Source organism: Brachyhypopomus gauderio, chromosome 1, assembly GCF_052324685.1.
Source record: "Brachyhypopomus gauderio isolate BG-103 chromosome 1, BGAUD_0.2, whole genome shotgun sequence".
Classification (NCBI taxonomy): domain Eukaryota; kingdom Metazoa; phylum Chordata; class Actinopteri; order Gymnotiformes; family Hypopomidae; genus Brachyhypopomus; species Brachyhypopomus gauderio.
In genome coordinates, this window is record NC_135211.1 from 27,717,157 (window position 1) to 27,729,216 (window position 12,060).

General features: G+C 44.5%; 1 protein-coding gene across 1 annotated transcript in view; it reads left to right on the forward strand.

Moving 5' to 3' along the window:
- The first annotated feature begins 1,003 nt into the window (after positions 1 to 1,003).
- The window catches only part of fer1l4 (fer-1 like family member 4), a 26,081-nt gene continuing 15,024 nt past the window's right edge, over positions 1,004 to 12,060 (forward strand). The window contains exons 1-25 of the mRNA XM_077007512.1: positions 1,004 to 1,326; positions 1,923 to 1,978; positions 2,871 to 2,959; positions 3,176 to 3,275; positions 3,503 to 3,597; positions 3,906 to 3,947; positions 4,079 to 4,243; positions 4,684 to 4,744; positions 4,911 to 5,042; positions 5,151 to 5,213; positions 5,366 to 5,450; positions 5,721 to 5,883; positions 6,124 to 6,307; positions 7,101 to 7,287; positions 7,544 to 7,822; positions 8,754 to 8,857; positions 8,934 to 9,042; positions 9,452 to 9,641; positions 9,813 to 9,933; positions 10,023 to 10,123; positions 10,218 to 10,305; positions 10,822 to 10,938; positions 11,023 to 11,175; positions 11,298 to 11,481; positions 11,685 to 11,809. Coding sequence (XP_076863627.1) covers positions 1,248 to 1,326; positions 1,923 to 1,978; positions 2,871 to 2,959; positions 3,176 to 3,275; positions 3,503 to 3,597; positions 3,906 to 3,947; positions 4,079 to 4,243; positions 4,684 to 4,744; positions 4,911 to 5,042; positions 5,151 to 5,213; positions 5,366 to 5,450; positions 5,721 to 5,883; positions 6,124 to 6,307; positions 7,101 to 7,287; positions 7,544 to 7,822; positions 8,754 to 8,857; positions 8,934 to 9,042; positions 9,452 to 9,641; positions 9,813 to 9,933; positions 10,023 to 10,123; positions 10,218 to 10,305; positions 10,822 to 10,938; positions 11,023 to 11,175; positions 11,298 to 11,481; positions 11,685 to 11,809 — 3,072 coding nt within the window. The 5' untranslated portion in view covers positions 1,004 to 1,247. The remainder of the gene's footprint in view (positions 1,327 to 1,922; positions 1,979 to 2,870; positions 2,960 to 3,175; positions 3,276 to 3,502; positions 3,598 to 3,905; positions 3,948 to 4,078; positions 4,244 to 4,683; positions 4,745 to 4,910; positions 5,043 to 5,150; positions 5,214 to 5,365; positions 5,451 to 5,720; positions 5,884 to 6,123; positions 6,308 to 7,100; positions 7,288 to 7,543; positions 7,823 to 8,753; positions 8,858 to 8,933; positions 9,043 to 9,451; positions 9,642 to 9,812; positions 9,934 to 10,022; positions 10,124 to 10,217; positions 10,306 to 10,821; positions 10,939 to 11,022; positions 11,176 to 11,297; positions 11,482 to 11,684; positions 11,810 to 12,060) is intronic.

The window sequence follows — 12,060 nt, forward strand, 5'->3', positions numbered from 1 at the left end:
ACATTTATGTATGAGGAAATGTGCTACTGCTGTTTGCTAGGTTTTATGAGTTTGGCCCAATGTACACTTGAAACTTTTTTGGACCATCACAAAGTGATTTGAGAGGTCTGTTTCCTTCTGGCCATGACCTCATTACCTGACCAGCTGGGAGCAACTTAGCTGAATTTTGTTCTGTGATTTTAATTTTTATTGTTTACACACCATCAGTTCCAAACGGAATGCTTTCCTGAGTTTTACTCAGTCTGCTGCGTTCTCATTTTATTCCATTTCCCCTTGATTTTATTTTATTTTTTTGTTCTTTATGCCAATTGCCTTTTTAATGTTTATACAGGAAAGCCATACAAATAAATGAAACTGATTTGGAAAATGTTGGCATTCTGTTTTTGTCCAGTTGTTGTGCTTATCCTTAAGCTTCTAGTAAGGATTTAAAAGGATTTAAAAACCTTGTGTATCTGCATGCTGAATCCTAATGTTTTCAGAATTCTTCCAACACCCATTCTTGTCCCAGTTTATTAGCATATTATGTACAGTATGGAAAACCAGTTCCAGTGAAGGTGGATAATGCTCTCAGTGGCTGCAGACAATTGCAGAACACACAATAGGAAAGTTCTGTGAGCCAGAAATAGGCAAACAAAATACACATGTGCAATTTAGAATCACGTTTCTACACAATTTGTGGGTTAGCAGTGTTTTTTTTTATTAAAAGTAATTATACATTTATTGTAAAATGTAATTCGTTCATCACTTAAAACCATACATACATAAAAAAAAAAGTTGCAAAACATTATTTTGGCTTAAAGGGTTCTGTGAGGTCCACCTCTCAGGTTGTGGAACCCCAAAAAAATAATTTGATTGAGTGGAAAAAATAATGAAGAATGAAACTCCCTGTTCATTGAATGGCTCTAAGCTGCTCCAGTCCGTTGAAAAAAGTTCAGTTAAATGTTGATTTAACATGCGTGCCCTAGCTCTTCCTCCCTGTTGAATTACCATGAGCAAACAGACGCAGTTGAAAGCGCTCTGTGGCCGGAAGGCGTCCTCGGTAGCACTCCACTCTTGTACACCTCCGCTGGGTCGGGGAGCAGACCAGAACCACCCCACACTCACCCAGAGTGGACACGGCCTGTTCTCCACTGATACAACACTGCTGCACTGGGGTACGGCACGTTTCCAACATGTCTGCCATCCGGACACGGGTGAAGGAGGAGAATTAAGACAGAGGAAAGAAGACCTGCACAAGCTGGTGAACCATGTCTGTCAGTGTCCATTTGAAGAGGATTTCTAACCTTCCTGGGAAATATGACAGGAAGGTGGAGCTGTCGTTTAGAGGTATAGCATTGGGTTTAATACATAAATGTTCTTCTGTATGTCTCATTCTACTTTTAATTGAACTATATGTAATTAGGTGGCTACCTTCTGCTGGGGAGGAATTGGATTTGAATTCATGGGTTCCTCAGTTCCTTAGACTCTATTTACATTTGCTTAAATAATATTCCCGCCAACTCGGAAACAACTCCACACATCACCTCACCTTCATTAGACTCACCTGTCGTAAAAGTGGACCATCTTCCACCCTGTTCATCGCTGGGCAGTTTACCCTGGCTGACTTATCTGTCTGGTGGGCTGTTCTCACCAGCACTGATGTGGTAGTGGCACTGGTATGAATGGCACAGCCATGTTGCTGGAGATGTTTGTATATGTTGGCATTGGGATGAGAATGGTCTGCCATCCAAAAATACCCAGTTGAAACTTCTGAGTGACAATAACTTGGATGTGCAACAAAATGTTACATTTCAACAGATGAGGCTAATGTTTCCACAATATACTGCTGATCAATCAATGTTTGTAAGTAGGTGCAGTAGTATATTCTTTTGTGATATAGTCTTTACATTTACCATGTGATTGTCATGTTGTTCATTTTCCAGATTTTACACACAAAACCAAGATTCTTCAATGTGAAAACATTGCCATCTTTAATGAGGTAATGACCTGCCCAGCTCTCCCAGTTCATAGCTATGACACTTTAGATTAAGCAAAGATTGAAAACCTGGGTGTTGGTCTATGCAGTAGCCAGAAGCTGTACGTGTTTTTTTTTTTTTTTTTGGGAGGCGGGGGGAGTGAGGAAAGACAAACACACACAAAAAAAGAAAGCTTATCAATTCTGTTGGCTGCTTAGTCTGAAGGCCTAACGTCAATGTTTTTTGTGACTGTGTCTCCAAACCAGAGAGAATGCGTGGTGGGTCGAGGTGGGGTGTGAGCCGAAACGTTGCTCTCTCTGTTTTAATCGTTTCCCTGTGTGGCCACTAGCAGGGAGGAGACGCAGTTGCTGCTCCACACACAGACCGCTCCCTCTGCGGTTAGCCACTCCCAGCGTCCTCGGGCGCAGCGTACACACCCCGCGGGCCACCCACGTCCGCGGCTCCGCTACTGTCTGCCCATGGAGTTAACCTTTAACTCGTGCTAACAAAGGCCGAGACGTTATAAGGAAAGACGAGGCCTATGTCTTTACAGACCAGTCCGTAAAAGCTTATCTTCAGGCAAGGAGTCAGCTTCCCGAAAAAGAAAATGCACATTAACTTGGAGGGGGAAGCTTACCCTGGTGATCACCAGTGGCCCATGTATTTTTATGCAGTCTTGAATAATGTTTGATCTCCGTGCCTCTTCCATACTGTCCATTAGTGTAGGTATCAAGAAATGCTGCCTAAGTTAACATACCGCTAATCGTTAACACAGAGATTCTCCTCCCTTTGGCTATGTGATTAATGGAAAGATTGAAAAATATATTTAATAATAGAGTTAGTCTAGAAGCAACCTGAACGTCTCTACACGCCGTTTAACTGAAATAAGCAATCTGTGCACGTGTTTATGTTTAGCACTTCAGATGGCCACACTACGGGAGAATCACGAAAGACGAGGTTCTCTCCGTCAGCGTGTACAACTGCAGCAAGATGTTCAGCAACAGGTCAGCCTATAGCTCCTCCCCTGCTCGCTGATTGGACAAAATCAATCAATCTTCTGTCAGAGTCGGGACAATCAGTGCAGTTTGATGTACGTGTGTGTGTGTATGTGTGTGTGTGTGTGTGTGTGTGTGTGTGTGTGTGTGTGTGTGTGTGTGTGTGTGTGTGTGTGTGTGTGTATGTGTGTGTGTGTGTGTGTGTGTGTGTGTGTATTTTCCTAGACTACTTGGGAAGATGGTTATCAGTCTGCAGCATGCAGTGACGGCGGGGAGGTTGGTCTTGAGGGAACCCCTCACCGACAGCAACTACAGTCTGACTAATGTACGTAACCAAAGGGCTCCCCTAGCCGTTAAACGCCCGTCAAGCAGTGTTTAGCCCCCACTGATCACAATTACAATCTGGTGCATCGTGCATCTGAGTACCATGAAATGCAGTCACCGGCACGTTTGAACTCAGTTCTTGAGCATGCTGCAGTCTGCTGGATGTAATGGGGGTTTGATGGCCTTTGTGCTCTAATGCGGAGTTTGGTGATGTATTGCTGGGGTTAGATTTACGTGGAGCTGGACGTGAGGTACCACCCTCTTCAAGGAACAGCAGGAGAGTGGACAGGTGAAGACTTCCTTAAGGAGGAGGAGACTGACGAGTGAGTGAACGATATGACACAACATTCAATCCGTGCATTCAAATCTTTTTAATTCTCTAATTTATTAATCTATTTTAGTTTTAGTTTACTCTGAAAAGTTATTTATCAAATAAATATTGTATAATAATAATATACTATATATAATTACTATACTATACTATAATATTGTATGTATAATAATATGCATTATTGAATTATTTTATACCATGATAATGATAATAGTAACAATAACAATCCATTCGTGCATTCAGCTAAATGTTCCTTTTTAATCTTTGTATAAATCTTTTGTAATTTCTTTCATTTTGCAGGTCGGATCTTGTGATTAAGAACACAGGCTTTCTTGAACCTGGGTATGTACGCCCATTAGCTACACCATGCTGAAGATAAGTTTGCCTAACTTTTTATACTGTTAGTTAAATACTGAATACTAACAGTATTTAAATTGACATGACCATTCGCGGGATGTATTTTGCGAGTTTAGGAACCTGCGTCCGCACCAGTTGGATCGAGAAACTAGGATGCTTGGTCGGAGTCTGTTAAAGACAGGCAACGAAGATGGAGATGACGACGATGATGATGACTATGATGATGATTATGATTTTTCAGACGTGGACTGTGCCAGTATGACATTTACACCCATACTGAGGCGAGTTCAGATGTTTACTATAATATGTAATAGCCTACTTCCAGGCTGACTTATATTTGTTGTTTGAGGAATAAAGTATTCTCAAACGTAACTTTTTTTTTACCACAACACTTAATGAGATTATTATTACGATTACTACGCTAATATGATATGAGAACATAAGTAGTTATCTATCTGAAAATTTGCAAATATGTTCAGATCAGCTTTTACATGCTATCAAGACCCATATACTTGCTGACGTATATCTATCTTCATGCTTATAAATTGCTAAATCAATGATCAATAGTCTTCTAGTGTTGGGAACACTTTTAAATAAGCGACACTAGCTAACGAAACGAGTAGGTGTTTCGCCCTGTTCACTCGCGCGCTAACTGTTCGCCTCACACTGAACCCGATTTCGTCGCTTTTTTGTCATCTGCTGTGTTTATTTTCGCGCGCAGTCGTTGCAGAGCGTTGTCAAAGCACGAGCTCGCCGCTACTCCCAAAGTGAAAAGTTTTCAGGTGAGGCACAGTAGAATTTCCATAAATATTTTATAAATACTCCATTTTCCAGTGTTATTAATGTTGCCCTTGCTTTCCTAGAGCAACTCTAAGAAAAAAAAGTTTTTATCAGGAAGGCTTGTCTCTCTTACACTGATTACACTGGTCTGTCTTGATATTTCTTCAGGTGAATGTCAACGTGATGGAGGCTCAGAAACTGGTTGGTGTGAACATTAACCCAGCCGTCTACATCACCGTGGGGGATGAGAAGAAACACACACACACCCAGAAATCCACCAACTGTCCATTCTTCAATGAGGTAGACATATTTTAAACACATACGTGAAGCTTTTAAAAAGAGTTGTCAGACCACAAAAGAGTACTTGCCCATAGCACTGATTAACATTAGTTGTATTTTGTCTTTCAGAACTTTATGTTTGAGTTTCAAGAGACACAAGATGTACTTTTTGACAAAGTTATTGAGATTTCTGTAAGTTCTCATTCAAGGCAAATGATCTATCTATCTATCCATCCATCCATCCATATATATACTGTATCTATATTTACAAACACACCTATGCATGTATGTATCTATATAAACACACCATCAAGCTTACTTGAGATGTATTTTTGAGATTTCAGGTGGTTCACAAAAGAACTCTTGCATTTTTGATGACGCGCATTGGCACCTTCAAGATAGATATCAGTACAGTCTACCAGCAACCAGGTACTATCACTGTGTAACTGGATTAAGAAAATTCTAAACCTGCTAATAATCCTTTACTGGCTTTAAGAAGTCTTTAAAAGAGCAGAGGGCACTCACCCGTTTCTCATCCCATGTATCACATCGCTTCAGAGATTATAACTGCACTTCCTCCCTAATGGTGATAATTAACTCATCTCTGCTTGTGTGCTGGACCAATTACAGGCCTGCATAAAGACAGCACTTTAACTGTAATTATTAAGAGCTACTGAGCTAGTCTATACTCCTCCACAGATCATCGTTTCTACCAGAAATGGGCTCCGCTCACTGACCCCAAGGACACGCGCTCGGGGGTGAAGGGCTACGTGAAGTGCACCCTGAGTGTTATGATGAAGGGCGACTCCATGGCCATCGCCAGCCTGCCACCCGTCGGCAGCCAGAACGACGACATTGAGAAGTGAGGTGGTGTTGGGAGAGATGAGCCAACCCCCATCTCTCCCTGCAGGGACCACTTTTACAACCTAATTACAACAGCACCATATCAGTTAGTGGGCCGTGATATTTATCAGCGCTGTGGTGCCATGCTATAAATTGCTATACTTTTTTTTTTTTAGTTTCAGGTCATACATTCCTGTTTCTGGAGGTTAAGTGCTGAGGTTTGGGTTTGAGCTATAAATGGGTTTGGTGCTGTAAACAGGAACCTGCTGCTACCTAAGAGGATGCCGGTGGAGAGACCTTGGGCCAAGTTCCTGCTGAAGATCTACCGGGCGGAGGACCTCCCCAGCATGAACGCGGGCTTCCTTGGCAGCTTCTCCAAGATGATGGGAGACAAGAAGGTCTTCATCGACCCTTACGTGCAGGTCACGTTCGCTGGCCAGCAGGTGCTGTCTTTCTCCGCTCTCTTTTTAGTGCTTTCATGCTTTAAAGAGGCCATCCTGCAACCCGGAGAGGGGTAAACAAAGTCTGATACAAGCATGGTAACAGTGTGCCGTGTGTTGTACACCATGTGTTTTCAAAACAAGCAGTGGAGAGTACAGTGAGTCATGTCACACAGTGTGACGTTTGTTTGAGATGTAACATTTATTTTGTGAGTGGGTGTTAGCAGGGGTTTGATCAGTAAGGAGTGCTTTGTTTACACAGTCTCATTGTCAGAATCTGGGTGCATTCAGTAACTAACTTGTCCTTGCAGTTTGCTCTTTAAAACTTTAAAGCCAGACTGTTCATTGTTCTCATCTTTTCATACACACACATACACCGACACACATGCACGCACACCCACACACACACACATACACTCACACATACACTAGGTGATTACTATTTTTCATGTATGTTCACACCTACACACCCTGCACACACACTCCATGGCAGGCCTTTTGTTTGTTGAATGGGTTGTGGTGCACATATTTGTCCATGTCTTCTCCTGAGCCAACCATAAACACACTGTTCATATCAAAAGGGAGCTTTTATCCAACATAGAGTCTCAAGGACCAACCCTCTGTCCTGTCCACCCATGCGTCCCACAAACCAACGAACATTTACATAAGAAAACTTCTTCGAGTGCTATAATACTTTAACCTCATTTCTAGTCACAACTGTCAGGTCTTCACCTCACACAGAGGTGATGTCATGTCATTAGCGGCGGTGAGATGAAATTAAGGACGTTGTTCTTAGGGGGAGACGTCTGTGGACAGCAACACCAACGCCCCCGAGTGGAACGAGCAGATCTCCTTCATCGAGCAGTTCCCACCTCTGGCTCGACGAATCAAAATTCAGGTCCTCGATGATGCCAACATCGGAGAGGTAGCCGTGGCCACACACTTCCTCGACCTCCAGCAAATCTCCAATCCCAGCAGAAATGGTGAGGTTAAAAAGTGCCTAATTTGGTGGCTCTATGTATGATGCTCTCCGCCCTCTAATAATATTCTATTCCTAAATCCCAGCTCATGTAAGTTCTCTGTCTTCTAGTAAGTCCTTGTTTCTTTTGACACCTCTTTTCTGTCTTCTTCTCTCTGGATTCTGGCCTTTCAGCTACAGTTTCTTTTATTGCTATATGCAGAGTTCTTACTCGAACTCTTGAATTCAGTTCTTTTCTTTGAATTCCTCTTGTGCCGTAGGTTTTAACCCAACGTTTGGTCCGTCATGGGTCAATCTGTATGGCTCGCCTCAGAACTCCACCCTGCGGGACATCCACCGGGACTTGAATGAAGGCCTGAGTGAGGGCATCTTCTACCGGGGCAGGATTCTGCTGTCTCTGACGGTGGAGGTCTACTCCTCCCCTACCGCCCCCGTCACCGCGGAGAGCAATGCCGCCGCCAACGTCAAGAGCGCGCTGAAGAGGCTCACCGTAAAGCGCAAGAGCAGGAAGTCTAAAGACCAGGGGAAGGTCCAAGAAGGTACAGCTGCACCTGGACCATGCACTACTGCCACAGCTGGTTATCAGGGCAGTGCAGGTTTATGCGTTTCTACACGAAGCTAAAGTCTTCCTGCCGCAGTAGGTAGTAAGTAGACGCGTCAGTCTCTTGTGGAGAAGCACTGTCCGTTATGTAAATGCCCTCTGTTCCTTGTTCTGTGCAAAGCTGAGCTGAGGGTGAAGATGCTTTCTAATGTATTTAGCAGCACCAGCCCAGGAGCTGGTGATTTCATATGACTCACACGCACGTGTTTCTTACTTTTGTCGTATAACGGCTGGTCAGGGTTGGCCATGGCTGACCCGTCTGCACTTAATATATAATCTCTTACATCATTACCCAGTGGTCACTGTATCAATATGCAGATATCTTTCTTTGCACTATACCATACTGCAGGGGTGCCCACAAGTTTTCAGCTTGCGAGCTACTTATAAGATGACCAAGTCAGAAAGATCTACCGGGGGGTTGTGTGTTGTGAGGTGGCGAACAAAATTTGTTGAGCGGTGGGGGGGGGGGGGGGGGGGGACGTAATTTATTTGTTGGGGGGGGGGGGTTGCGTGTGTCAAACCCTAGATGTCAGATTGGCTACCATGAATGTCAATCAAAATACAACTGTCAGTGCAGATGGGCGATTCATCCACTACTTTTTAATGTCACGCGATCTACGCACATTCCTTTGCGATCGACCGACACTTCCTTCGACGTAATGTGCACCCCTGCCATACTGTATTCTGTTACAGCTGTTACATTGAATTGTGTATATGTTGTGCTTTGTTGTGTGTCTGTGAATGGTCCAGTGAGTCTGCATTGTCATTGATGTTACATAGTCACGTGTCCTCATGTAACATACTACATGTTAGCCACATATCTCACCAAATGGATTTTGGTTCTGATTGTGGTTCTGGATGTGGTTCAGGTGCTCCGGGGCGCAGCGGACCTGCAGAGGATCCGGACGACTCTGGCTCTGAGGTGCCTCCGGCCGTCACGGTGGAGGTGGAGGAGACCCACCCCCTCCCTGAGGTGAGGTGCAGGACTGTCACAGGAAAAAAATAACTCAAATCAGCCTATGCTAAACTCGTGACCTTTTTTCTTTCAGAATTTTGCTGGGGAGAAAGAGGAGTTCTTGCTTTTCGCATCCTTCTTTGAAGTGAGCATGATCGATCCCTCCATCGGCTCCAAATCTGTCACCTTTGAGTTGTCCATAGGTAAGACTGACGTTTCCTGTATTAAGACTTCTAAAATGTCCCAACACAAAAATCCTTTGAAATCATTGCCTAATATCATATTTATGTTGTAACTATAAAAATGCAATACAGACAGAAGTTGAAGCAATGCTTTGCTTTAAGATACATTTTGAATATAAAAGTAAATTCATGTTGAATTCTGTTGAATAGTGCTAGGACACTGCTACAATAATTCTGTATAGTACTAAAGTACTACAGTAATTAATTCTGTATAGTACTACAGTAATTAATTCTGTATAGTACTAAAGTGCTACGGTAATTAATTCTGTATAGTACTAAAGTGCTACAGTAATTAATTCTGTATAGTACTACAATGCTACGATAATTGTGCATAGTGCTATAAGAAGGCTTTGCTTTGGCCGCTTTCTAGGTAACTATGGCAAAGTGGCCGATGTGGTAGTGAAGTCCAAGAAGAAAGGTGCCCCGGAGGAGGGGGCAGATGAAAGACAGGCGCTCTTAGAGTCTGAGGATGAGCTGGAGAGTGTGGAGACGGTGCCACTAGGCCCTCAGGACAGGTCTGTGACGGCACCCCGGAGACCCCAGCCCACAGGATACGACGGGTGAGTCCACCAGGCCCGGTAACGCTGGACCATCACCGCTGAAGTAGATGGAGAAGTGCGTGGGTCAAAACTGATGAACGTCCACTCCGATACTGTCATGCTTCATGCTGTGTTGCCCATACATGTGCAGGAGTGAGAGCGATGCGTAAGTGATCTCGTACACTCCTGCAGGTCGTTTAGCTGCATCCCGCTGCTCCGTGAGAAGCCCTGCGTGTTTGTGTGGAGTCGCTTTGAGGATCACACCTTCCGCTACCACAACTGCAACTGGCTCTCCAAGATGGCCGACAGACTTGTAAAAATTCCGGCTTCCTCACCACTTGCGTCGGCTCATTTGAGCAAAACGTTTCATATGTGACAGCTGGTCCATGTTCTTTTCGTCAGGAATTTGGCATTGATGAGGTCGAGATGCTCTTGAAAAGACCACGAAGTAAGGCCAAAGAGCGTCTGGTGGAGGTCATGTTGGAGTTTGTTTCCACATGCAAGTAAGACTCCTGTTCTCTTCCACCTTGGCTGTGAATCACTTCATTTAACGTACTACATTATCCATAATTCCCTGACTCCTCTTCCTGACAATAGACAGTACAGCGCGAGCCTTGACAGGAAACGGCAGTCGCGGCCAAACTCCCTGGACAAATTTCGCACGGCCTACATCAAGAGGAACATAGTGAGAGGAATAAACACTCTGAATAGAATAACCACACAAACATAACTTTTGTGTCTATTGAGCTTAGCATAACCCCAGTGTCTTTAGCGTAACTCTTCCCTGTGTCTTTAGCATAACTCTTCAACTGTCTTTAGCGTAACTGTTCCCAGTATCTTTAGCGTAACTCTTCCCAGTGTCTTTAGTGTAACTCTTCCCAGTATCTTTAGGGTAATTCTTCCCAGTGTCTTTAGTGTAACTCTTCCCAGTGTCTTTAGCGTAACTCTTCCCAGTGTCTTTAGTGTAACTCTTCCCAGTGTCTTTAGTGTAACTCTTCCCAGTGTCTTTAGTGTAACTCTTCCCAGTGTCTTTAGCGTAACTCTTCCCAGTGTCTTTAGTGTAACTCTTCCCAGTGTCTTTAGTGTAACTCTTCCCAGTGTCTTTAGTGTAACTCTTCCCAGTGTCTTTAGCGTAACTGTTCCCAGTGTCTTCCCCATCTCCAGATGTCAACTGGGTGTTGTATCACCTTCCCTCCTGTAGATCATGCTGGCGAAACAGGCACTGCGGGTGCAGAGGAGGGTGACCAGACGCACAGCCCAAGAGAAGCTGGCTGATGTCAGACGCATCCTGAAGAGGGTCTACTTCCTGTCGAAAGAGGTAATGTGATCGGGGTCAGTGCCCCCTACTGGCCTAGGTCACCAGGTGTGGTGTGTGTTAATAGGTGTGTGTGTGTATCTGCAGCCCCAGAGCACTCTGCCTGACGTGTTCCTGTGGATGATGAGCGGGGGCAGACGGGTGGCCTACGCCCGTATCCCAACACACTCCATCCTCTTCTCCCTGGTGGAGGAGGAGAGAGGCAAGGACTGTGGCAAGCTCTCCACCGTCTACATGAAGGTGCGTCCCTGTTCCCCATACGACTTTGGTCTTTGGGAACAGCCTCCAAACAAACACATCTGCTGCAGAACCCCGCGGGGAGGACACGTGTCTCTTAGGTGTCATTTCACCCCTTCCTCTAGACTCCTGGAGGCCCCCTGGGAGAGATCTTTGCAAAGCTAGAAGTGTACATGTGGCTCGGGGTCACCAAGTACTCAAAGAACTGCGTCATGAGCCTGCCTGCTGAGTTCAGACCCGTATATGAGGGGGCCACATCGGGTACCCCCATACCCCCAAATATGCCCCCCACCAAACTAGCAGTAGAGGGTAAGCATGTAATTTCATAAAGGGGAGTTTAAATGTTTTACATTTTTTAAACTTCACAGTGGCATTAATGCAGCAATGTTAGTTATCAGTATTCATTTCTCCTCACACACACACCCATTGTTAAATGTGTTAAACACCTTTGGTCGTTTGGCGTGTGTTTTGAGCGCGCTTGTGACGCTGTTGTTGATTGATTTCTCTTCCAGACAGCCGTTATTTCCAGCTTCGCGCTCACATCTACCAGGCCCGAGGCATCATCGCGGCGGATGACAACGGCCTCTCTGACCCCTACGCTAAGGTGGTCTTCTCCACACAGTGCCAGGTGACCAAGGTCAGTACCATGCCTTATACAGTGGCGGTAATGGTCGTAATTATTCAGACGCTCACGGTACACATCTTTAACGACTACTTCAGATTCAGCTAGTATTTACTCAGAGCATGAAACAGTCTGGTTATTGTGTTTTTCTATGCAAGAGAATAAAAAGGATCTGGAGGTTTTAGTGGCTGTGTGTGTGTGTGTGTGTGTGTGTGTGTGTGTGTGTGTGTGTGTGTGTGTGTGTGTGTGTGTGTGTGTGTGTGTGT